Source organism: Anas platyrhynchos, chromosome 2 (assembly GCF_047663525.1).
Source record: "Anas platyrhynchos isolate ZD024472 breed Pekin duck chromosome 2, IASCAAS_PekinDuck_T2T, whole genome shotgun sequence".
In the NCBI taxonomy this organism is placed as follows: Eukaryota; Metazoa; Chordata; class Aves; order Anseriformes; family Anatidae; genus Anas; species Anas platyrhynchos.
The window spans coordinates 55098915-55125849 of NC_092588.1; the positions used below are offsets into that span (position 1 = coordinate 55098915).

General features: G+C 40.5%; 1 protein-coding gene across 3 annotated transcripts in view; it reads left to right on the plus strand.

Moving 5' to 3' along the window:
- The first annotated feature begins 1021 nt into the window (after nt 1–1021).
- LAMA3 (laminin subunit alpha 3) overlaps nt 1022–26935 on the plus strand; it is a 111065-nt gene continuing 85151 nt past the window's right edge. The window contains exons 1-8 of one of the 3 annotated variants that reach the window (XM_072034793.1): nt 1022–1446; nt 6695–6847; nt 14945–15062; nt 15667–15785; nt 17355–17525; nt 19996–20093; nt 22032–22147; nt 25148–25266. In XM_072034793.1, coding sequence (XP_071890894.1) covers nt 1162–1446; nt 6695–6847; nt 14945–15062; nt 15667–15785; nt 17355–17525; nt 19996–20093; nt 22032–22147; nt 25148–25266 — 1179 coding nt within the window. In that variant the 5' untranslated portion in view covers nt 1022–1161. The remainder of the gene's footprint in view (nt 1447–6694; nt 6848–14944; nt 15063–15666; nt 15786–17354; nt 17526–19995; nt 20094–22031; nt 22148–25147; nt 25267–26935) is intronic. The other 2 variants (XM_072034792.1, XM_027451936.3) reach the window with 2 other exon arrangements.

Consider the following 26935-nt stretch of genomic DNA (forward strand, 5'->3'; position numbering starts at 1 on the left):
TATTTGGCATGTATCAAGGACCATAAAGTTATTAAGTACTTTGCTACTCACATGAATCACTATTAAAATATTAGAGGTATGCATATCTAAGCATAGCTTTGTGTCTGAATCCTGCAAATTTTATTAAGAAAACTGAGCAGTGGATGTGTGACTGTGCATGGGGGAGGAAACGTGAATGGGTATGAAACTTCAGATAGCAATGCTGTGAAGCAGCGTAGCTTCAGATACGAGTGACTTAGTTCATAGCTCTCATTCTCCTGCCTCAATCCTCCTTCTGCGTTATCCAAAGCCTGTGCCAAACACCTTCAAAAAGACAGCAGGTTCATTGTCTGCCCCGGCCGAGCAGCACAACACAACCCTGGCACATGGAGCTTGGCCGTGTGCTGCAGCGTGGGAGCCTGCAGCCTTCCAGCAGCCTTCCAGCAGCCTTGGGGAGCCGGCAAGGCTGGGGAAGGGGCGATTTGTGCAGCACAGACGGGCAGGGTGCCATCCTGGCGACCTGTAGGTAGAAGCATGGAATCATAGAATGTACCAAGTTGGAAGGGACCCACAAGGACAGTGAGTCCAACTCCTGGCTCCACACAGCACCACCCAAAAAATCAGACCATGTGGCTGAAAGTGTTGTCCAAATGCTTATGTCTGTTAGGCTCGGTGCCATGACCACTGTCCTGGGGAGCCTGTCCCAGTGCCCGAGCACCCTCTGGGTGCAGACCCTTTCCCTCACCCCCAGCCTGACCCTCCCCTGTCCCAGCTCCATGCCGTTCCCTCGTGTCCTGTCGCTCTCCCCAGCAGCACAACTTTTGCGAAAACCTTAATTTTACTTATATCACACGGCAGGGCTGACAGGGCTGGGATGCCCGGAGGTTTCCCCGCAGTCCCTTAACCAAACCACCCCCAGATGCACTGAGGGGGCCACCCCTCAACATGGCGGCGGGGCTCACACCTGGCCCCGACCCCACCGGCCCTGAGAGCCGGGAGGCTGCCGCCGTGCCTCGCCCTCGCCCCGTGCCCGGGATCTCCGCTCTGTCCTGGGGCTTTTGGGGCTTTTCGCCTCAGCGGGGGTGTGTTCGCGGCTCTCCCCGCCCCGCACACCGCTGCAGCCCCGGCCCGCCGCAGCTATAGGGCCGCCTGCGGGGCGGCGAGGGCAGAGCCGGGCACACGATGGCCGCGGCGCGGCGGCGGCTCCTCTGGGCGCTCCTCCCGCCCCTCTTCGCCCTCTGCCCGGCGCAGACGGAGCCCCCCGGCTCCCTGGGGCTCAGCCTCCACCCGCCTTATTTCAACCTGGCCGAGACGGCCGGCATCTGGGCCACGGCCACCTGCGGGGAGAAGGAGGAGGAAGAAGAAGAGGAAGAGGAGGCGGGTGGTGGCGGTGGCGGCGGGCGGCCGGAGCTGTACTGCAAGCTGGTGGGGGGCCCCGCCGCCGCCCCGCTGGGCCGTGCCATCCAGGTAGCGTGTGGGGACCGAGAGGAGCGATGGTGGGGACAGGAGAGGGGTAATGGGACCGAGAGGGGCGGTGGCGCCGCCGACCCTGCCCTCAGCCCCGGCGGCTCGCGGGAGGGAGGCAGGGGCTCTGAGGATGGGGACGGTGGCTGGCGTTTCCAGTCATGCCGCGAGGAAAAGCAAAAATCCTCGCGAAGGGTTGGTGGAAGTGTGTTTTGTGCTTGGGCAGAAACCTGTCAGGGCAGGGAGGGAGCAGCAAGCGCAGCGAGCTCCGTGGTGTGCTGGGGCTGGTGGTCAGAGTCGGCTCCGACAGAGCGCCGGAGGAGTAGGGAGGCTTTCCTACAGCCTCCGACCTCCCCAAGCTCTGCTGTTTGTGCTCTTCTTGGTGGGAGGAGGAGACAGGCGGGATGAAACCGCTCTTTGAAAGGGATTTTGAGAGATTTAAGGTCTGCTTCGCGACTCCAGGCGATACAAAAAGAATCCGCATCTAACTCGGTGTCCTGGGAGAAGGGTTAGCGTTTCCAAGACTTCAGAGGCATTTGTGTGTTTTAACGGTGAAATAACCCTCGAGATCCGGTCTCAGAAGAGCTTCCAGCTTTTCCTTCTTGTTTGGTAGCAGGGACAGGCGCTCAAGAGAGGGGAGAGTGCTTGGAAGGCTCGGCACTGCCATACAGCAAGGTGCTCAGCGCCCAAATCCTCTGCAATGCCTTCCCTGCCTCACACGACATCTCCATTCACCTTGCATCTGTGTAGTGCCCTCTGTCACAGCAAGCTGAGTGTGCTTTGGAGATGCTTACAGGTGGAGTAACGCAGATTTCCTGTTAGTAAAACTGGGCTGCAGGTGTTAAATGCTTCAGCTAAGGCTACAAAGCGAGGTTGCTGTGAGCAGGGAAACTGCTTGCTCCTCTGCTTCTACCATGTTTCTGAAGTTTAGGCATCTGTCCCTCCACATTGAGCACGCCTGTGTTTGAAATTCAGCTGCTGGTATGGCTGTTTTAGGTACTAGCAAGCCTAATAACCTCTGCTGCTTTCTCAGCAGCACACACTATAGCTCACTGCTGCAATAAGATCTCATACGAACATGCTTTAGAATAACAGAAAGCACAGTATAACAAAAATCGGCAATAAATATGAGATTAACAGGTCAAACAAGTGGAACAAGGCATGCAGTGTGATGCGTTGCTATTGATTATTTTTCTAATTGTTCCCTTTATACTAACAGCCAGTTGGAAACGAGGGTTTTCTGTATGTGGGAAGAGGCTGGCAAGGGGAGAGTTCCTCTTGTTAAATATTTGCCTTACAGGTCCTGGGTTATAAGCAGTTATGGTTCATTCCTGATTCACGTTCCTAGGACTGCTGACAGCTCAGCCCTGGCACAAGGAAGCCTGGTGCGCCTCCTGAAGTGGTTGAGTAAATGTGGATGCAGCAGTATCTCTCTCCAGTTTTAACAAAGCCCCATTGAAATACATAACATGAATACTTCTGTAGTTTACCAGTAGTTGTTGTGGCTTGAGAAGGCTTGGAAAATTCTTTCTGAAGGCCAGGGAAATCCAGCCATGGAAAATGTGATAGCAGCACAATGTGCATATTATCAAGCCACTCCACCTCTCAAGTTCAAAGACACTGTAAATAAGAGAATCTTTTTTTTTTTTTTTTTTTTTTCTTCTTTGGTGAAAAACTGGCCAGACATGCATTAAATTCTTGCAGAAGCTGAGCTTATCTTGAAGGATTTAGATCAGCGTAATCATTCATGTGTTGTTTCTTAGAAGTTTGATAGGGGGTCAGATGGCTTTTACGAAAGGTGGCATTGATGGATCTAATAGCCACTGTCAGGCCAATTCCAAGTTAAAGCTGCACTATGTGCTTGACTCACTCACTTTTGGAGAGTATCCACAGCTGGATGGTGGCTGTTGTGCTGCAAGGAGGGAAATCAGAAGGTGCAGAGGGTGATTGCCCTTTTTATGAAGGGAGCACGTGGCTCTGTTGTGGTGCTGTCACAAGCACTTAAAATACGGCAAGGAGAAGAAGAGCAGCCCCAGCTTCACTTCTACTTTTTCATCAACGTCTTTTGTTCAGCATGTTGTTTGATATGTCCACCTGTGAAGCCTGTTGTCCCCAGAACATCCAGGAGCATTCATTAAAGCCCTTCCAAGAGCTGACAGGTAGGGTGGGCAGTCCCTGCAGGTACAGCTCAGCCACCAGGTGCAGCCTGAGGCTTGTGACGTACATTGGACGTACATTGTGGAAAAGCAGCTTGTTTCCCTTGTTTAGCACATTGGCGAGCGGGGCCATGGCTTAATAAGAGCAGTGTTGAGTGAACAGATGCACTGCAGTGCAAAATATGTTGGCAACCCTGACAGATAAATGACATGCCTGGTTTTGCCTGCAGATCTGTCCGCAGCGGTGTGCGGGTGTGAATTAAAGTTTAACTGCATACCTGCCTTGCCTTGCCAGTGGGTGCAGATCTTTTAGCTACTAATGTGTGAACAAGTCCTTCGTCGTTCTAGCTGTCTGTAATTTACAGGTGAGGAGGCATTTTCATCGATGTCATCGATCCCCACTGCTTTATGCAGTCTCAGGTTTTTTTCCCCTGCTCAGGAGAACCAAGGGAAAGGAGGGTAGCAAGGTCACCAGCGGATGCACACCTGCCTGGGTGATGAACTGCAGCCAAAATCAAATGATGGCAGGATGCCCGGTCTCCAGGAATTGCAACGTGTCCCGTGGCAGACAGGCTGGGGGTGGCGTGCCTGCAGGTACTGCCAGTGGGAAGCAGGGGAGGCCGCTCAATCCAATAACTTATTTTCTTTCATTTTTTTGTTTTTCTGTCTTTTTGGCAGGATGGTTGGAATGTACTTTAAATAACTGAAACTCCAGTTGCAATGAAATTCTTTGAATTATGGGTCTGAAAAGAAAAAGGTGGTGTCTTGAGTTCAGATCAGGTGCTCTGGAATACTGAAATAACATAGGTGTACGGAAATGTAACACTTGTGTTCAGTATTCCTCGTTGTTTTCTGTTCATTCTGCCTTTCTGCGAGGCTGTTGCCAGATTGGAGCTGAAACTGCTGTGGCAGCAACTGTTTCCTGTATATTTCCAGCCAGATCATTGTGAATGTGAATTGAGATCTAAAGACCATGTTTCATGCATGCTGCAAAACTATTTAGGTATTACAACACCACAAGCTTCCCTCTGTTGGAACTCCACTTCAAGCATGCATCTGTCAGGAAATATTACCTATAAAGATGCTCTGATGTGGTGGCAGCTGTAACTGCACAGATTAATTGCTCAGTGTATTGATTCTGCAGATTGTGACCCAGTGTGCTGGGTCCTCATTGCAGCAACTGGCAATGTTGCCAGTAGCTAGCACAGCCTGAGGTGGTGTCAGCTGTGTCAGAACCCAAGTATCCTGGCCTATTGTAGCTGTTTGTACAAAAATCAGCCAAGTCACCTTCTCCAACAGAGCTGGAGGAGAGCCATGTTATAGCTTGATCCCCAGACATAGTTAACCAACCTGTGTACGTATGGATTTAGTAAGTCTGTAAATAACTTGTTGAATTCTCACAATGTAACCCTCAGCCAGGTTGACAACTGCAGTGCTAACTCAGAACAACTAACGATCGTCACGTCTTCTGGCAACAACAGCATCTTCTGGTCTTGCCAGAAGAGCAGGATGAGGACAACCACTGCTACGTGCAGATACTGAAATAGTTACAACTTATGCAGAAATATTCAGTGAACATCCATGTTTTTAATTTGAAAGACACTACAGGATGCAATTGTATCACGTGAGAATGATGTAGTTTCCAAACCGTTAGTAACTATGGAAGAGGTTAAACAAATTCTGCTAGAGATAAACATTTTAGATACACTCCTGTAGATCCACACTTGGTGAATCCAGCAAGAATGAGAGAGCCCTAATGTCATTCCTGTATTAAAAGGGGACAAATGTGATTGCTGAAGTTAGGTCGCACTGGTTAGTGTGACAGCAGTGGCAAACAAATTTATACCTATACAGGATTGTTAATACTTCAAAAATAGGAATATACTTGATGCCAGGAGACATGGGTTGTGGAAACAACAAAAGATGACTTTTTTCTTCTTTGATTTTTCTTTTTTTTCTCTTTAGTTTATAAAAGGAATGGTTTAAATATGACATATCACCTTACTTAAAACACAGATCCAATACAGGGTCAGCACCTTGCAGGCTGAATGGATTAAGCACCTGAATGAAGTATCTATTAAGAGGGTAGTTCCATGTAATGAAAATATCATTTTTCTGTTGGGGTTCTACAAAGATCTGTACCTGGCATGGTTTATCACATGAATCACTTACACCCAGTGACTGGAATAAGATGTGAATGGGACAGTAAAAAGATTGCTTAATAACTAATTTCAATACTTCAATGCTAATCTTAGACAGTTAAAATGCATTTTCTTGAAGATAAAAATACCGTTGTGGGGCAAGCCAAGATGCTAAATAAAAAGACAGTTTGGTTTCATGAAGTTTATTCATTGTTATTGTTTGCAACAGTACAAAGATCTTTAGAAACTGTCAAAGACAGGTTTTCAGAGAATTTCCAGAATGTGGCTTTAATTGTGGACTAAAAATTGGGTAGTGACTTCTGCAAATTAAGATTTAATGGAATTCTTTCATTGTCCTTAAAGGGAACACTCTGTGTAACCCATTACGTACTCATGGAAAATGCGTTTCTCAGAAGTTTATTTTTCAGATTGTACTTTAATAGCACGCAAAAAAATAAATCCATGTTATAAAACTATAACACCAATCTTACACATCCACAAGTAGTTGAGTGTTTTTTATGGTTATGTTACTGCCAGTCTTCTGTGTGCATGTGCTGACATTTCACAGTCTTGAAGAGAACAGAGGGTAATTTTTGTATTGGTCTTAATCCAGCTATAAGAATCTTTGTTGCATCGATTTCCCGTGGACGTGCCTGCAGGAGTCATAAGGGTAATTGCAGCAAGGTATCAGTAAACGTATTGATAAGGAAAACTACAATAAATCTTTTCTTAAAGAGATTTCTGAATTTTATTTTGTAACATAGAATCGTGTGTGTTTCAGGGTATAAGTGTGTATATTAATTACAAGGGGAATCATTATACAGAAAAAAAATGCACTATAGAGAAGTAAAATTTAACTCAATTTTTAGTCAAAGCTCTGATCAGAATCTCATCATGCATCTGCAGTGCATAAGATTTCAACTGATGCCATCTTCTAAATTAACTGTGTTTCAGGGACAATTTTGTGATTATTGCAATGCTGCTGATCCCAGAAAAGCTCACCCCATAACTAATGCGATTGATGGAACGGAGCGTTGGTGGCAAAGTCCTCCTCTGTCTATGGGTTTAAAATACAACGAAGTCAATGTCACTTTAGATCTGGGACAGGTGAGTGTGTGAGCTGTTGCCTAAGGTTTGATCATTTCTTGCCTCTGTATAAAAGCTTTGCAATTGGGAGGGATGTTTGAACTAATTATTTTAACTTCCAACCCCATACTTTTTTTTGTCTGTTTTATATTACTTTTTTTTTTCCTTGTTAACTGATTTAACGTTATTATAGTGATTATCTTCCTTGGAAATTTTAATGATGTGTGTTTTTTGCCACAGGTATCATCCTGATTCAATGACTGTGCTTTCTTTCACAGACATTGTAACTTTTTAACCAGAGGTTATAGAGGGAATTGCCCAGTTGAAACCAGGGCTGTGCCTTACATTTCATATACTCTTTTTCCATGGGTCTGTACAGAGAGATTTCACAATCACTTACCACGTACACATCTTGAGAATAATGTTTGAAGTCTGCTTTTGCCTCAAGGATCCTTCTGGTTCCTTTGTCATCCAGCAAGATCTTCAAGGTAGACAGGATAATATTGATAACATGACCTAAAAAAGAAGGGTCAGCAAAAACAGTGTAATAGGAATTAGTAAGATGACAGTAACATGATCACCCGTATTTCTTCTGCAGGTGATAGGCAAATAGATAACAGTAAAGCCTCTGCATCTGTAACTGTAGCTTTTAAGTCATAGGGCTGGATTCTCAGCTGCCCTAATTGGGCACTGATCCAGTAAATTAGTTATGCTCTGCAATTTTACACCAGCTGAAAATGTATGCCTATAAATATATGTATATTGCAGCCTCCAATATATCTATAATGTTTTTTTGGACAGTGGTAACTGTTTACCGACACTAGTGATATATAGGCCAAGATTATTTTTTTAAATTGGCTTTCAATTTAGTTAATAGCAAGATGATAATAAAGAAAAAAAACAATAACAAAGGAAAAAATTATCTTTGAGACTTAGCTGCTGTTTGGTTGGGGATTCAGGTGCAAATAATTCTGCCTCTTCTACTACATAGGGTTTTAATGCTCCTGTGTCTCACATGGCTGGAACGCGTCTTATTTTGAGGATATTTTCATTCTGTATTGTTTTTTAATCTAGTGTGCCAGCAGTGCAGAAATACTAGATAACTCTGGGGACTGTTAGCGTTAGGTCAGAGGTTGGACTCGATGATCTTGAGGTCTCTTCCAACCTAGAAATTCTGTGATTCTGTGTGAGAATGGAGAATTTCAGTAGTTAAACTAAACTGTTGTGATAGTTGAATCTACGTTTTATTGTTTAAATGAATGCCATGCGTGTTTGCTTTTTTTTCCACTGTACCATGAAAAAAGGAGTTACGTCTAAGCCCTTTAATTTTTAGGCCATAGTATCCATACTAGCCTAGTACACAATGGTGTGACCTCTTTCTGGTAAAGATGCACTCTTTCTGATAAAATGCACCGTGGAGGGGCATTGCATCCCTGAGACTTTTTGCTCCCTTAAATTGAGTCGCTTAGCCATTCACTCCCAGTGAATTGTAGAGAAGTGTGGCTTTCAGGCTGGGCATGCAGAGCAGGGGAACACTGAATGCAGAGCATGGTGCTGCTATGAATAGGCATGGACAGACAATTACCTTCCAGTAAAGCAGATCTTTCATTTTGAGCTGCTTGCTTCCTTGATGGTCTCGGTAAGGCAGAATTAGGTTGCAGACTAAAGTCTGTAATTTGCCTTGCAGTATAATCCAGCGTATTTGTGACCAACACTGGAATATCATCATCAAAACCTTGTGTAACACCCGTGAAGCTGCTCCATCCATCACTATTGTTACCACTGTGTTAGCTTCTTTGGAGGAGCTACTGACAGGCACTTAATCTGTTACGGGTTGAGTAAACTTCTGAGAAATCTCCTTCCCTCAGAGGAAGGATGTGGATTGAGTGCCCTCTTCTCATGGGACTCCTTGGAGACCAGCTATGTGCTGGTTATTAGTTAGTGGTTATCGAAAGATTTCTCAGCAGGAGGCTGTGTCTTTCTCTTTACTCCGGTACCATTTGGAAAGGTTACTCTGAACTCCCTTACTGTGAAATGAAGGAAATCCAAGACACAGGTCAAAATGACTTCAGGACCTGTGATCAAGAAGGGATCCTTTTATTTGGTGGATGAATGAGAGTGGATGGTTTGTTAAGTTTTCTCTGTGTGTGGTACTTTTTTTTTTTTTTCATTTGTTTGTGTTTGTGAAGGGAAAAGCAAACAGACATAATCTTGTATCTGTGTTCAGTCAGTTAAACCTTGGTTTCAGGATGTGTTTGAACCTGAGATTCACTTTTGACATTTTGCCTGGTATTCTCCCATCCCAAATTCATTCTGTAATGCACGATACTAATCATAAAAAAAGAAAAGTAAATACTGTGACAGAGTAAGTCTATTGAAATGAACAAGTAAACACTGAGACCTCAACTCACCTTACCTTATTTCAGGGACCTAAAAATTAAGAGCTTACTCAGTTAGTCATGCAGACTTTCTCAGTAGTCAAGAAAGACAGACAAACACTTTCAGAGTGCGGTTGCTTCTTAAATGAACTGAAATAAGGCTTTTTTTCCATGAAGAAAAATGAATGTGCTTAAAATTAGGTATGTGCCTAAATACCTTGCAGAACAACATGCTATAATACTGGGAAGATATCAGAAATGTAGTTTTCCTCACTGCTTGTTTGTCATATCCTTTATTTTAACATAAGACACCTTCTTCAAACAAAATATGGAAATACTTTTGCATTTTGATGTGTGTGCAAAATAGGACAGAGTAAGGTACGTATGTGTGCAGAAAAGCAATGATTGAGTTGTAAATTGGTCATCAAATAATCACAATTAGAGGAAGCAGAATGCCAGAAGTCTTTTATTTGCTGTGTTCCTGCCATTATATCTTTAAGACTCAGAGTGTAAGTCCCAGTGGAGCCTTTTGTCAGTATTCTGAAGACAATATTTAATTGAGTAGTTGCACCATGATGAAAGTTTGAGAGCTCATTAAATTGGCGTTAGAACACCCACCCGCTGCTGATCCCGTTTCACAAGAACTGGGGATGATTTTGACAGTCAAAATCTCTTCAGGATCTTAAATCTTTATGTTAAAAAAATGCTCACTCTGTTGTACTTTGTAATATGAGAAAAAGCAAAAACTTTAAAGCAAAAGCACTCTGCTTTATGTCCCTTTCTGCCTTATAACTCTACTACAGTTATAATTCTAATCAATCACAGCCCTTCTGAATAATAATTATAATGTTGATCCCTGGGGCATTCTCTCCATTCTGTTAACATACCTACTTATGCTGTGGCTATTCCTGACTTGTTTCAAATATTTGGATCAAATGGAGACCTTTAATTGGCCCAGATTTTCCCAACATAGTTTTCAATATATTTTAATCTTTTGAATGCAGAATGTTTGACTGAACCTCGTTGCTGATCCCCTGACTCTTTGGACTGCCTGTCTTTAGCAGGTGTGCCCTCATCTTTGGCTTTCTTAATACTCAGCAAATATTGCACTAATACTCCCCCAGCTATTTTTCTGAACTCTATGTTTAGATGTAGAAGATGAAGCTTCAGGATAGCATGATAGCGCATGATGAAAAATAAATTACTTTCTGTAGGGAGAGAGGGAAACTGAAACATAATTTTAAGATTAGTAGTATGGCCTGTGGAAGACTTGATACTTTTATATCATCTGCCAATTAAAGCATGTAAACATGTACAGGAACATGCTCCATTTATTCTTCATTCCCACTGCAAGTACTTTCTTAGCCCAGTTGCCAGATTTAATCAGGGAAACACCCTAAATAAACCATTTCTTGCTCATATGTCGTGCTTTAAGAAGTAGTCAATGTGTTGTGTTTTCTTACAGATTTAATTAAAAGACGTTTTCAATGGCTGGATTTTTTGTTTTTATGCTTGTATTATTGTGTGTATTTGGTATTGAGAGATTTTATTTCTAGAGCCTACAGAAAGATATTTGAAGGCCTGCTCTCCTTAGATTTCCTGACACCATCTTCCTCTGGTTCTTTTTCAGCATCCTCTTAGGAAGTTCTTTATTCCCACTCATTGATCTCACTCCCTCAGTGTCTGAAGTCTCCTTTTCCCACCTTCCTCCTTATGTCCATTCCTCCATGTTACTTTCATCTGTGATGTGTTGCCCTAACTGCCTCACTTTTCATCTCAACATAGTAAAATAGCCTTCACGATAGCCTTCAACCCTCCACACTTCCTCATGTTTTCTTCTATTGCTGACAGTCCTACTGTGTTCTTTGTACTTTGCACTGCAGCCTTCATAAGGGGATGTTTATCTCCTGGACAACTGAGGTCTGGACCATACAAATCCTCTCCCCTATGAATAACTTTAGTGTTCTTTGAAGAAATAGGCCCAATGTAAGAAATAATTATGAGCATTGAGTTGGTCTTTGTCCAATTCCCAATGGAAAAGTGGCTGCATGAGAAATTTCAGGATTGTAGCTGACAATCGTTGATGTATTTGCCTGCAGTCTTGGCAGAAAGACCAAGAACCTGGACAATAGACCACCCTTTCATTTCCGAAAGTGTTCTTTCCAGAATACTGCCTGTGACACTTGAAGAACTTTTCCCTTCTGGTCCTGCACATTGACTGCCATAGAGAAAGGGCTTAACATCTCTGGCTGTGTCAGCCAGGCATGTTCACAGACACGTGGATAACTAAATACAAGCATAGCTTCTCGGTGTCAGTGGCTGGTTAAACAAAGAAGTCGTATGAGCTTCTCCAGTCACTTGTGTCTGTAACATTAGCACTGCTGCATTTACATGTTTGGGATTAAATGGTACAGATCTAATGCCTCTCACACACTGTGCACATGGGCTTTTCTCTGCACCTTTACCATAGCTACTTTTCCAGATGGTAACTACCCAAAAGACTGGTTCAGTTCTCTCTAGTTGACTTTTTTGAATTTCAATTTTGTCTGCAAAAATCTATGGCTGGGGGTTGCTAAATAGTGATGGAAGTGACTGGTAGTTCTCTGGGTCTCTAAGGATGCCTCAAGCCCTACTGAGAGATTACTGAAGAAAGGAGGTGCTGACCTCTTCACAACAAGAATAAATAAAAGCCATAAAAGCCTTTTGTTTTAACCATAATCATGGGATTTTTACTTCATTTAATTACATTGTTAATTTTATTGCTTGGTCTGCAATTATTATTATTTTTTTTGTGTGTGGACAAATTCTATTAGATATTTGCAACAAAAAACAAAAGAATGGTTATTTTTACTGCTTTGTTGCATTTTTAATTGAGACCTTGAGACCTATTCCCTTCCACTTTCTGAATGCGATCGTACAAACTTGAGCAGCATTTAAAACTATGAGATGGAAGGAGAATGCACAAGAATTGAAGGTTTTCATGTGCATCAGTAGTTTTAAGTCGACATACATTTTTTTTTCTTATTTTGTGGTTTCCATGGAAGTATGCCAAGTGTGGTGCTGTGAGGCAGTGCCTTAATTAGTGGCAGGCCTGGTAGAAGAGTGGTTTCCTGATTTAATGCACATGTTTGACTCCTTCAGCTTCACACACATTGAGTAGTCACAGGCTTAAATCAATTCCACAGCTGTGCAGCAGATCTGGCATACAGGTGTTCGAAGGGCACCGCATGCTGATTCAGCTGTGCTACACAGAATACTGTTGTGTGTCTTCATTTTGGGCACAGTTTTCTCTAAATGTGTATGAAAGGTTGTAGTCCAGGGTGACACGGATGGGTAAGTGAGCATGTTTCAGGTTTCAGTTCTTCAGCAGTGAGGAAGCACAGTGGAAATAGAATTTACCGCTTCAATTTTGCTCACGCTTACGAGAAGGCATCACCTGCTATGAGACAAGACGAGACGAAACTCCCTGTGTCAGCAGTCTGAGGAGCATCTCAGGAAAAGAATAGAACTGCATGACAGGCTGAGGCAGGTGCAGTCAGCTTTTTTGGAGAGTAGGTAGAAGGTCACTGTCGTCGTGGTTCAACAGTGTGACTACAAGCAACGGTGTCCTAGAGGAGCGGTCTGCATTTTATGCGTGCTTCTTTTGTGTCCCCCCGAGCTTTCTAAGACATTTGTCTTGATGAAATCTGGCTTGATGAGCATGTGGACTGTTGTCTGCCCTTGTTAATATGCTTGTAAGAATGGAATTCTTAAAGACCTTAAAGCATAGGGGCCAGAATATTAATGGATAGGCAGTTGCCTGTCTGGTGCAGACTTGGTTTTAAGAGATCTTGACAGTAGAAAGCAAGAATGTAAAACAATTTATTTTAGGAATTACACAACTGTTACCTTTCCCTGTGAGGATACCAGACTTTGCACTGAATGGCCATGCTGGATGACATGTATGTATGAAATCTGGTCTGTAGGGCCAATATCCCTGCACTGAAACTTGCCAGTCAAGTAGCAGAAGTTGCATAGGTGGAGTATCAAAAACTCGTTAAGAGCAAATCTTGCCACAGTCCCCAAAGTTTCTGACCACTGGTTTGGAGATTTTCAATCAGTAATTTGAGGACATTGTGCCACCCGTGCTGTCATTGTGAATAGTTCTGGGGAAAAGAACTGTTCTGCCAACAGAATGACTGCCACTCACTTTCCTTCATACTGTTACCTACTAAGTAATTTCCTGAATGTAGATACTGTCTGGCTAATTAGCTGCCTAATTTAGTATCACAGGAAGTGAAGTTGGTGCTTGTGAGGCAGTGTTAAGTTGGCAGGGTAAATCCCACCACTATCATGATGGTTTTTTTTCCCTTGGTTATCCTTCCCGCTGACCGAGGTCAGTAACGTTCATTGAATCAACAGTTTCCAAAATAGGTTTCAAAGTGCAACACTTGCTGCAGTGATACCTCAATGTGTGTAGACCAGGCAGTTGCCCTGGATGTAGTTGCACATGCTGCATGCACTGAATGCACAACGAAAAAGTTTCAGTTGCTTTTGCTGGGATGTGAGGTATCATCATGAGAACGTGCTCCATGAAGTCCCTGAATTCTCATGTTCCTCTGTGGGAAGGTTTTTCTTTCTTTTTTTGAATGCTTTTGATGTTCAGAAGCTGATGTCTGGAATGGGTGTGTGAAGATCTAGTCTGAAAGGAGCCCTAACCAAGTAAGACTCTGGCAAGCAGAAGTTACTGAATTTATGCTGTTGAGTGAGAAATTCCAGTGCAGCTGCACTCGGGTATTGTCTGTCCCTCAGTATCTGATCTCTTTTATCGACAATTCATATCCACATCATGGTTGTTTAATTTTAGATGACCCTTAGGGTTCAATCTGTATTTGGCCATTTGTGTGGGTTAATTTCACAGAATGCAGATTTTTATGACTGTGGACTATCTCAAGAGGCTTGTAGTAAAATTTCTGTTCTTGACAAACCCATATTTACTGTAGTGTTGAGGAGCTTTCTGTCTCTGTGGTCTATCTCTGTGATACCCATTGAGCACCTAAAGAAGCCAGGTGGGACTCTTGGCCTTGGCAGCCTTGGAACTGATGAGGCATTTTGAGCAGTTTCAGACAATGAATGATCTACCAGCATAAGAATCTCTCTTGTGGTACTTCATACATAAAGCTCTGGGGAGACTTGCTTTGTTACTTGGGAAGTGGCAAAGTTATCTAGAAAGTTTCTTGCAGTGAGGGAACAGGTGCCTCTGGTTACAATCAAATGCAGCCAAAGGAGCCCCAAGGTAAATATGTGCATTTTCACTAATATCCATGATTTTCTTTCACTACATGACTAGAATGCCACAAGCATTCTAGAAAATGTACCAGGATGCTGCAAATGTATCTTAGCTCAGTAGAGTTGAGATGCTAACTCCTCAAGGTTAAGTAATAGACCACGAACACACCCAAGCAACCAGTTGGATGTGAAACAGAGCTGCTCTGCAAGGTAACAGATGGCTTACAGCAGAGTTCTGCTGCAGCTTTTTTAATGTATTGGAGCACATTGTCAGGTGAAGTATGTTGATAAGAGCTGCTTGGAGGCTACCCGCTGAGAATCTGGACTGTTTTTAGAATGGAGATAAAACTGCAGATCACCTTCTCACTGTACACAAAAGAAAAGGGGTTTTACTGGCATTAATTTTAGTATTGCATGACTTTGATAGAGTTCAAAAAGCTGCTGATAATATTTCTACATGTTCTGTTACCAGCTTTTCCATGTCGCCTATATCCTTATCAAGTTTGCAAATTCTCCTCGTCCAGATCTCTGGATCTTAGAAAGATCAGTGGACTTTGGAAAAACTTACACTCCCTGGCAATATTTTGCTCGTAAGTATCTTTAATCTTTCACCCAGTAGCAAGAAAATCAGGCCATTGGTATTGCTGAAGATTTCAGCTGTAGTGTAGTGAAGACAGTGAATGTCAAATACGTTTCTCTTATCGTAGTTGTCCACGATGAATTAGTGAAAAAAGTGTAACTGAAAGTGAGCATGATATTTGGAAACTTTAACTCAGCACATCAATATTTTTCAGTCTGTTGGGATTTTTTGTTTTGCATTTTTTGTCTTGATTTTTAGTATATCAGAACTACAGTGTCCTTTATCCCATTGGACTCTAGAGTTCCTTGCAAATGTCAAAGTCAAACGTCACAAAATCTTGGAGGAGATAAATTATTATTATTTTTTTTGTGTTGACATTAGAAAGATTGTGTAGTGTCTTATCAGGAACCACTGAATTGCTTAGGACAAGAAACAATTTGGTTTTAGAAATTTCCATTTTTATGCACTAAGGGAAGCAATCGCTGCTTTTTATTTTTCAGCTAAGGGGGAGAATTTACCTAAAGCACAGGGGATATTTCTTTGTTAATTCAAATTAGGATATACAGTATTATATATTTTCATATATAAAACTAATTTCATTCTGGCTTGAGTAGACTCCAAAGCAGATTGTTTGGAACGCTTTGGAAAGGAAGCTAATGTTCCTGTGAGGAGGGACAACGATGTCATTTGCACTACAGAGTATTCTCGCATTGTGCCTCTTGAAAATGGGGAGGTAAGTGCTTTTAGAAAAATAAAGTGTAATCTTGGAAGTGAACAGTTTTGGAAGTTTACCGTTTCAATAAAAACGTAGAACAGAAAGTATTTTTTCAGTTATGATTGCTTGAAATGACAATAAATCCACAATCAAGCATTTAAGTAGCTGGTGAGATATTTGGAGAGTGGGCTGACATCTCCCAACTGTCACCAGGGGATAGGGGCTGCTCAAAGCAACCTGCATAGATTCTTTATTATGGTTTAGGTACCTCACTTTATGCATATGCATGTGAAGATATTTACTGCATTTTCTGAATAGTTTCAATGTACATAAAAGAACTTAACTACACAAGAATTCCTCATGGGAGAAAAGGCTGTAGAAACAGATATTTACCATTCAAGAATAAGCTTTACCATTCAAGAATAAGTCTATTTAAGAAAAAATATACAAAATACTACACGTTTGTAATGAAGTACATGTGCATGCAAAAGCATTACTCTGATTTTGATCCTTGCTATTGCAGAAATGTGGCTTGTGTTACTTGAATTGATGTTAAACTCCTGGCTGTGCTGTTCACTCTTGCTGACGTTCTTGTTTTATGTCTGATGCAGTTAGAATCTACATCTAAACTCCTGCAGAGTTTTATGCGTATGGATCTGGAGTTGTAGTTTAGAATTAAAGTAGAATTTGCCTATTAACACATCTTTAAAATTTTCCAGATAAAATATTTTTAAGAACAATTTCTGTAGAAGACTATTGCTGCTACCATCCCCTATTACATGCTGCATGACTTCTCCTAAAATAATTGTACTGCAATTAGAACAGCCACCAGTCTACTCTTACATGTTTCAGATTATAGGAGCTATTTGAAAATATAAATCTGTTATCTGGCTGGTTATAAATAAATGAAAGTCTTTTACTCGGTTGCACACTAGGTTGTTAATTTAATAGAAATTCATGATTGCTAATTTTCTTTAAGAAATAAAAATTGTACTGGAGCTCATGTTTTGAAAGTTAGATAAACCTGCTTTCACGTGAAAGGATTTTCTAAAGCAACACTGTGTACTTTCTTCAAGAAGACCATTAATATGCTCCCAAGCATTGGACCTGGTAACAATAATATTTTCCAGGAATGTTTGTGCCTTAACCCAAAAATAAATGTGCTTTGGGAAAGAGCCAAAACCTGGTGTTATTACTCAGACAAAACTCCCCTCGACACTATCAACTGTTCATGTAACTATTTGTAACTATACCTATTGTTTTTTGTTTGTTTTTTCCCCCCAACTAAAATGTGTTCTTTTTGTGTGTTGTACGCACTGTTTTCAAAAGAGATAGGGGCACTCTTTTATTTATTTATTTATTTTTTACTTAGGTGTAGTATGTGTAATAAGAATTCAGGAGGGTCCAAGTCATGTTTTTTCCTGACGTTCTGGTTTCAGTATGAAATGTGTAGTTGCTACTGCAAATATGCTCAGAAACAATAGTATTTTTTTTTATTCTGTTATTACGCAAACGTTTGACTCTGTGCCCACTACTGATACTTGCAGTGGATATGTTGTAACAAAAATATACTTCCTATTTTTTTAGATTGTAGTATCTTTGGTAAATGGCCGCCCAGGAGCAAAAAACTTCACTTATTCACCTAGTCTTCGAGAATTCACAAAAGCAACAAACATCCGCCTTCATTTTCTCAGAACTAATACACTTCTGGGACACTTGATATCAAAAGCTCAACGAGACCCTACTGTAACCCGTAGAGTAAGTACTGTTTTCACAGAGGTATATTCAACAGCTATATCCAGCATCTTAGAGACCAAAAATGATCTAAATCATTTAGGTTTGCAACAATCAATATTTACAATGACCTACCTGTAAATCCCTGTATTTTCTCCAGGTCTGCTTGACATGAGAAGATAACTGGGATAGCAGGTAGCTATGGAGGGGAAGTAATGATTTTGTAACAGGCTATCTTCTTTTGCTGACTTTGAATATTAAAGGAAGCTGAGTGCATCACGAGAGCTATAAGGAGCCATTGCAAAAATCTGAGCTGTCTCACCAGCCTTATTTTACACTGCTTTCCCTTATTTATTTGAAGAGAGATTTCAGAAAATTTTACTTGAGTTTCTGAAGGAGCAGGAATCAGAGGGCCTACTCAAAAGTTACTATCTGTAGACATATTGTTTGAGATACATAGGTGTTTTTAGTGGACTTTGGGCTATCCTGGGGCTTGATAGCCAAGGTTCCACTCATTTAGTGGGGAAATATAAGGAAATCCAGATCCCTCAAGGGAACAGTGCATCAAGAGAGATTGCAAGCTTCATATTGTATTGCTATTTTAAACCTTTTTATTTCAAATGAAGAGTCAGTAACAATTGGAGGAAACCCTGGGGTGAGGCACTGCACAAGTGTGTGTGGGTTTCTGTATCGAAAATCATAAAACAGTTCCAGTTACTTGATAGCACTCCCATTAAGCACCTCTATTGTCTTAAGTAAATTTTAAGATGTTGCTCACAGGCACATGTAAAAGAAGTATTTACTTTCCTTGGCGAGCAGCGTAGCTTTAATGTAAGAAACTTCTGATGTTATGGCCATGGGATGTAGGACACATGAATAAAACAACAAGTGTTTTATTGAATTGTTAAAAGAGATCACACATTTTTGTTGTAGAGGTCTTCAAAGTCTAGGAAAGAGTTAATATACATAAGGAAAGTCTGTGTGTTAAACTTATTAGAGAACCAGATGAAAACCAGACGAGTTCTGTTCTCCTGTCCAAGTAACTGCCTGACTTCTGTTCATGGCTGGAGTTCATGACACATTGAATTATATAGGGAATGTTTTATGTCTAAACTGTGGCAATTTGGCCTATTAATTGTTTTGGCCTATTATTAATTTTACTTTTTACTAGCCAATAACAGGACTATTCCTGTTAGTAGTACAGCATAGTTCTGCAAAGCTGCACGTAACTATCGACAGTCTTACTATATTAAAAAAAAAACAACAGTCAGCTATGATGGCAGGAGTCAAAAGTGTCACTTCTAGCTGTGCTGAAAATACTGAAAGCACAGGTTTTATTTACAGCATGAAAATGGTAGGGCACAGTTAAAAAAATTAGTGAGTATATGTGAGTAGAGACTGTTCAGAAAGTGAAAAATAATACAGATCTTATTTCCTAGTCTATATATCCCACCTACTGCTCTTCTCCTGCTTAGAGCAAAGTAGCTTTACAGAAGCCAGAGAGAGAGGTTTTCAAAAGCTCTCTGCCCTGGAAAAGCATCTCATCTGTGCCAGCCAACTTCACCTACATAAAAGAAGAGAGTGTTATACCACTTAGAGAGGCTATATTGTGAATGAGTAAGCACAGGAGACAAAACTGCAAAACGTTCTGACCCTTTTTCTCTTTGTCCTCCAGTAGCATTTTCTCTGGCCCTTTAACTGTCTTTGGGGGTGCATAGAGATCCAGAATTACAACCAGCTTTCTGTTCTGCCTGGTGCACTAAAGAGGCAAGGAAGCAATTTCTGAGCTGCAGAAATGTATGCAGAAGTTACTACTGATATGTATATGCTGCTGAGATTTTCAATGAGTTGAACTGATGAAATTTTTATCTACTGTTGCCTTGGATGCCTGCAAGGCATCAGAGTGAGATACAAAGTGGTTCAGCTTCATGTCACAGGTTCAAATCCAGCTTGAGTCACAGGGATTTTATCTGAGCCACCGATCTCTGTTGGTTTCTAGTGTTTAGTGACCATGTGTGACTGAATGGGGAAACTACTGCTCCTACCAGTCTGTCCTACTTGTTGACCAGACCGCAGTCTCCCAAACAAATGCTGTGCCTGTACATCTCCATGGTCAAGCTGGCTTTGAACAAGTTTTAGGCTTGGGCACTGGTGGCTTTGTAGCTGCTGGGGAATGGAGAGCTACAGCTGTATGCATTTGGTTTGAGCCACGCAAGCCCAAAATTGTGTTCTGTTGCTACCAGGCACCCCATGAGTATTGGCTTGATTTGCTGGGACTCATACCGAGACATAATGTCAGTACAGGTTTGACTGTTGGTTGCCTGACTGTGGCCTTTTGTAAAGTCATGCCTTTAAAATTATCATTAACAGGATTTAACCACGTAGAAATAACTGATGTTGATATGTCTGCCATAATACAATTAAGAAAAGACATATATATGCCATAATACAAGTAAGAAAAGACATATATATATTTCTTGTGATTCTTCCGTAGTATTACTACAGTATAAAGGACATCAGTGTTGGTGGTCGATGTGTTTGCCATGGCCATGCTGAAGTATGTAACGCAAAAAGTGCTGAAGACCAATACCAGTAAGTAAACTGAGCATCACAATATCAGGAAAAAAATTCACAAACATTTTCAAATGAACTTTTTATTATTGAATGTAGTCTTGGAAGAAATTTTTATTATATTTAAAAAATGAGAGTCTGCTAACGATTGACATGAAAACATGTCAAGAGCTATTGTATATGAAATACAAGAATAAAAAGGTCTGTTTAGATTTTAACTGAAATTAAGAGCTTGGAAAATTTAATAGCTCATTAGAAACCCTTAATTCTTTTTGGAAAACATGGTTTGATATCATCTCCCAACAACAGGAATTAAAGAGCCAACTCAGTAACAAAGTTAGTGAACTTTCTGGAGATAAAGAGCATTTTAACTCAGACAAGAGCCGATGCTTTTGATCACCACTAGAAAAAAATAAAAACAGCAATTGAATGAGCTATATCCTGTTGTCAGTGGGATGATACTTCCTTTTAGCTGAATTGACTATTAAGATACAAGAGAAAAATGTGACTTTTGGTATCATATTCTTAGTGTATTAATGAAGAAGGCAGCCATAAAGTTAGTAGAACTCAGACTGCATTTTTTACTTGAATATTTTGTAGGAGCAGAACTTGGGACTGCTGACTATTTGTCTAGGTCCTTTGGACACTTGGCTCTAATACGTGTTTAGAAAAATAGTTGCATTCATTTTTTAGCTGCAGTAGATCTAAGATATTTTACAATCGTCTTTACATTCTATAATTTTTTGACTGTGTTCTTATTATTGATATTTACAGGAGCTATTAGCAAACATCAATGTTATTTCAGTAACTTTGCAGCAGGATTATATTCATTTTAATGAATGAATATATTATCTTACCCTTTGTTTACAAATGTTACTTTCTATGAATGATCTTGAATTAAATAGTGATAGTAGCGGGTCACACACCTGAAATCTATAGGAAAGTTCCATTTCCCTGTGAAATTTATGATATCCATGTTGATTTCACAAGGAATTAGATCAAGCTCTATGGCTTGTCTGTTCTAGGAAAATGACTGTGAGCGTTCAGGCCAGTCAAAATACATTTTAAGACCCCGGTTTAAAATAGCTCTTGCTCTTAACCGTGATGGCATTGAAATAAACTAATAGAATAATGTAATATTTTCAATTGGTTTCTAATGAAGAGTTAGTGGGCAAATGGGTGCCACCATTTCAGATGTCTGTGCTAGAGAAAACTAAGTGCAGAAGGGGTGAAATCTACCAGAATAGAATGGTTATACTTGAAAATTAGATTGCCCCTTGGTTATTAGGCTACACAGATAACAGAGGAATGCTGGAAAAAGCCTCTCCAGTCTCAAGGTCTGCTTGCTACTCCTGGGACTCAGTTACTATGCATGATAGTAAGACCTAGCCCATAACGAGAGCCTGCCCTTATGGAGGCTATTCAAATCAAAATAAATATGAACTATGTTTTCTTGATGATTAACGTGAATTGTTTTAGATGTAACAAGATGAAGTTATGATTATGGTTTAATAAAGACAGTAATAAAATTATTGTAAGCAAAGCATAAATTATAAATGATGAAGACATGCATAGAAAGTTGATAAATATTTTGATTTACTGTAGGTCAACAAGCTTGAGCCCTGGAATGAAGCTAAAATAGGGAACATTGTAAGCTGCTATATATCAGTTTGTTTAATATTCTAGCATAAAGTTTCATAATCCAGTCTAATGAATTCAGTTGTAAATGTTTTCTATAACTAATTTGTGTTAATAAGCTCATAATCATGATTAAAGTAACCAATCATGAATAATTTTAGGGAAGTTCTAAAATGTTCTAGTATCACTGTTTGACCTCTCTACACATGAACTTATGTCCTGTCTTTTTCACATTACGTGTAAGTTTTGGGATGCAATAAAATTAAGAAAAAAAAAGTTTAAATCCAGTTTCAGTGGACTAAGAAGCTTTTATTTCTGTAGGTTTCAGTGTGAATGTCAGCATAACACTTGTGGGGAAACCTGTGACCGCTGCTGTCCTGGATATAATCAAAAACAGTGGCAACCTGCAACAGCTGGGAACACAAATATATGTGAACGTGAGTAGTTAAAAATACGTGAGTTTAAACGGGACTTTGACAAGTGGGTGAAAATTAGCTATAGTGCAGTGTTCATGGACTGTAACTAACAGATTAGGCTTTGACACCTCTTTTTTTTTTTTTTTTACTGAGAAGATTCTTTCCATACAGTAACACAGACTAAATGAGGCAGTGAATGTTATTTATGTTTTTCTCTCATCTCATTAAACAATGAAAATAGTCACAGATGTCAGAATATTGCCTGAGAAAAGTGGAAACCTTCCTGTAGCACGTTGGGTGAACGTCTCTCCCCAGTCAAAGCTGCCTGCTGACAAATTGTGGGTGCTCCCTAGCAGAGCAGAGATTACAGGCATCTTGAAATTTGCTTCCCCATTACCTATTTGTATTCAGAGTGTAGAGACTGCATATATTAAACTTTCAAACAAGTCACTCTAAGTGGTATCAAGGGAGAACTCTTGCTCCGACTTCTGGATTTTATGTCCTGTTGGCAGAAGGGGAGGGACTGTGTATTTAGCTAAGTGGTTTTTTTGTTTGTTTGTTACTGGAGGGAATGAGGAGTACTTAGTGCAGTACTACAAGATACAGTCAGCTCCCCTTATGAAACAGCAAAGTATTTAGTAATAATTTCTTACTGAGAGTTGTAAGAAGTAACAACTCAGTCTTTGCTATCTTTTATTGGGAAGAGGAGCTGAGTTATTGTCCATGTCATTGTAGTTACTGCATCCTTGGTATTGTAAAGGAACCCAGTTCAAAAGCCTGTGTCATAAAGCAGATTTTTTAGAAGCAAATCTGTTTTTTGGGGAATTAAGCATGCTCCAGCGTTTCAGGAACCAGGGTGAAATGTCATCTCTCCAGACATTCTTGAATTTACAGTCTAATAACTGTGAATCGTGTTTGGTCTGAAAAATCCTTTCAGCAGTGTAGTCCTGCCTTAGCCTTGTCACATGTTACTCATTAATCAATGCAGCTCTTCTGCCTTTCCTGTCTTGGGCCCATAAGCAGGGTCCTCTGAGCTTCATGTCATCTGAATGCCGCTATGGGAAGTTGTTCAAGGCTGCTACTGCTGACAGGTGTCTGAGTTGCACTCCATTCTCATGCCGGAATTCACCTCTTGCTGACCTGGCATAAATGGATGCAAACATTTTCCTGGTGGGGAGTTTGCTCCACACGTGTGCTTTAGACCCACAGACTGAATGGTCAAGCTGAAGAAGCCCCTTGAGCTTTCTTCTACCTTCCCTGTATTTCATTCTCTTAAAGAAAAGGTAATACTATAAGATTGACCACATGGGCCCCCTTTTTCCTAAGGGGTACATAAAGTCCCACGTGGGTGTTTGCATCCTTCTGTCAGAAAACAGCAGCTGTGTTAGCCATCTCCATGCACAGCCTTTTCTGAACAAATGTGTTGGCAGCCTCTAGATTCCCTTGTGTCTGGCCTAATTTAACTTACCTGCCTTTCCCGAGAGTACTGTAGCCAGTGGGTACAAACGGTTAACAAGGGAACCTTATCTGAAAGCCAAATAGATGCACCTTTATAATTAGTTTGAGGAATAAATAGACTGCTTGTTTAATCAAAACTGCAGCACTAAGACAGAGTGTTTGGGGGGGGAAAAAAAAAAAGATGATTAAAACATTTGATCAGAGATAGGCATGTTGGGACTCAATTTTTGGACAATATTTGAAACCTCATTTGAATTCCCCTCTTTGAAAGAAAAATACTTTCTGCCAGGAAGAGAGAGACAAAGAGCATAAATAACTTCATGTTCTTGAAAGAATGAATTTATAAAAGATCATCTACAAGATTTGGAGCCAAGACAACTTAGCTTCTAACTACCTCTGAAAAAAATACCCTTTTCAGTTTGGATTGCTTCTAGCTGTTTAAGGTGATTTGTTGAAAGTGTTGGCCAGGTGCAGGCCTCTTCTCCTGGAAGCCGGTAGTGGAGGAATTAAAGCAGCCTCATTAAGCTTTCCAGCAGCCTGAGGTCCCTTTGGGGAAACTGATTGAAAGAGGTCGGTGCGAGCTGATAGAAATAGGGCCAATCTTTTGCTCTGAGTTTCCTAGAGCAGTGGGGGTCAGCAAATGGCTCAAAGTTGTAAGAAAATACTTTGTGAGGTAGAAGGGCTTTCTGTTCACCTGTAAGAGAAAATGCTGTTATTGTGGACAGACAAAATAATTTCCCATCACTGTTAATAGACATACTTGTGAGCGGTTTGCAGTTCACAGAAGTTTTGGCCCTAGAGCCAAGGAGCATTTGGTAGATGACCTTAGAAGGACATGCTTCCTTCCAAAGAAGGAAAGTAGGGTCGGGGCTCTTATTTTTATTTTGACATGCTTTCAGGAATCCATTGTCTTCCAGAGTATCTTATCCTCTGCTCTAGATGAAGGAAGGATTTCCCAAGTGTGAAATCATAGCTTTATAAAGTTGTAACTTTAGGAATTTTGTAGGAGGGTTTCTCTGGAGTCCTGGAACGCTTATAATTAAAATTCACCTAGCACCATATGTTTACAGAAGCCTTTTTTGCTTTCAGCTTTTTTTTTTTCTTTCATAAAGTTTCCTATGCACAAATATGTATATCTTATCTATAACTGTTTATTTGAAACGAAGTTTTAGTGCACACAGCTTCAGCCCGAATATATTTTTGGATGTGGAAAAATAGAAAAAGCATTTGAACATATTTTTCATTATTTTTATAAAACTGCTGAAACCATTCTTCTGGAGCATCCTGGTTCTGCTTTTATGTATAAATATACGGTTTTGAAATGGTACAGCTGTTGACTCTTCTGACAAACCTAGCAGTCCATGGTTTCCTCATGTCTAGATGATCTTCCCAGGTCTCTGGTGTGAAAATCTAGTTGCTGATAAGTAAATACGTACACTTGAGAACACTCCAAATACATGAGTGTATGTATAAATAAATATTCTAGGTTTCTTTCTCACCGCTGCTACATTTATAAATTCCAGCGTCACAATGAAAGCTGACTTGGAATATTAACTTTTTCAGCCTGCAATTGCTTTGGGCATGCCACTGACTGCTACTATGATGCTGATGTTGATCGGCGTCGAGAAAGCTTAAACATTCACGGGCATTATGAAGGTGGAGGAGTCTGCATTAACTGCCAGGTAAAAAGGTTTTGGTCTGTTTAAGTAATTGTAATTTGAAGAAGTGTGTCCACACTGATAGTTTGGAGGCTGACCAGTCTAGATACTTCCATTCCTCTGGTATTGTTACTTGTACTCAAAGCAGGGAAAAAGATGTCTGAAAGTAATTTGCATCATACAACATTGCTTGTTAATAAACAAATGATGCATTAATTATATTTACACTCAGTCCTGCGTGATTCAAATAAAGCCACACAATACAACAATTAAATGAACTCTAAAAATCCCCTTTCCTGTTATGAACTCTGATGTTTCTCTGCTTAATAAAGGGAAGTAAAATTTCCTAAATAAAATACCAACTCAGTCCAGCTGGTTCTTTACTGAAGAAAAACACAGAAAGCTCTGCCGCACCAGAAGGACTAAAGGAGGGCATAGGCTATACCAAGAAGGACATTTTTGGTATTGAAAACATACGGAATCGTAGAAGGGACCTCTGGAAGTCATCTCAACTAGTGCTCTACTCAGACCAGGAATAGGTGCAAAGTTATATCAGTTTGCACGAAGAAACACTCAACTGAGTTCTGAGAATTTCTAAGGGTGGAGATTATGCAGTTTCTGAGTAATTTATTACAACACTTAATTACTTCCATGGTAAAGAGATTTTTGCTACTGTTCATTGGGAATTTCCCCAGTTGCATCTTGTGACAGTTGGCTTTTGTCCTGCTGTGTATGTCAGAGAAGGCTTGGCTCTGTCTTCTCTGTTACCCACTCCTGGGTAGTAGAAAACTGCTACTAGGTACCCACCTTCCTTAAACATCTCTTCTCCAACCAAAGCCATTTCCTGAGTTTCTCCTTACATGTCATGTGCTTCAGCCTCTTAACAACCCTAGAGACTCAGTTGGTTTGAATCAACAAATATAAATTTGGAGTCAGAGACTTTACACTGTATGTCACTAATGAGTAATACATTATTGTAAAGAGAAGGAATGTCTCTCATCGTAAGGAACGTTTATACTAGTATGACTAATTACTTTCAGGAAAGATCATACAAGACTCTAAACACCTTGATTTAATCTTGGAGATATCTCTGCTTTGAGTGAGATAGAACCACTTGATCTCCTGAGGTGTCTTCCAATCTAAATTAGTCATTGTTTCAATAATCTTAGGGTTAAATACAGTTAAATACTGATTTTAAAGATTGTCTTCCTTTTGTTGTTAGGTCTGTCTGATAACAAACAGCTGACCAGAATGTAATTTGGAGGGAAAATTATCGTAAAACCTATACTCCTATGACACCTGCATATAATGATTTGTCTATTACCATGCTGTGCATTTAAAATACAGCTGTATTTAAGCAACAAAAAAGGAGATGTCCGGTAAAATGTTTAGGGTGTTTTCCATCTTATTGCCACAGTATAAGATATTGTCCAAGAAGCAGTCAGAAGAGAGAATTATTTTTACTAGCATGAGTGAAATAAATGCTCTTTGTCTTCCAATTGATATTTCTTTGCAGCAATTGTTCATGCAGTCTGGTCATATTTATCATCTTGGTCCTTTCTGTCAGTTCTTTGTTCATGAAAGGGCATTTTTCTTAAATTGCTTCCAGGATAAAAAAGACCCAAATTAATTTAAATCTGTAAGTCTATGGGTCTATGGTTGTATGATTGATATTAGTTGTTTGTAACCTAAT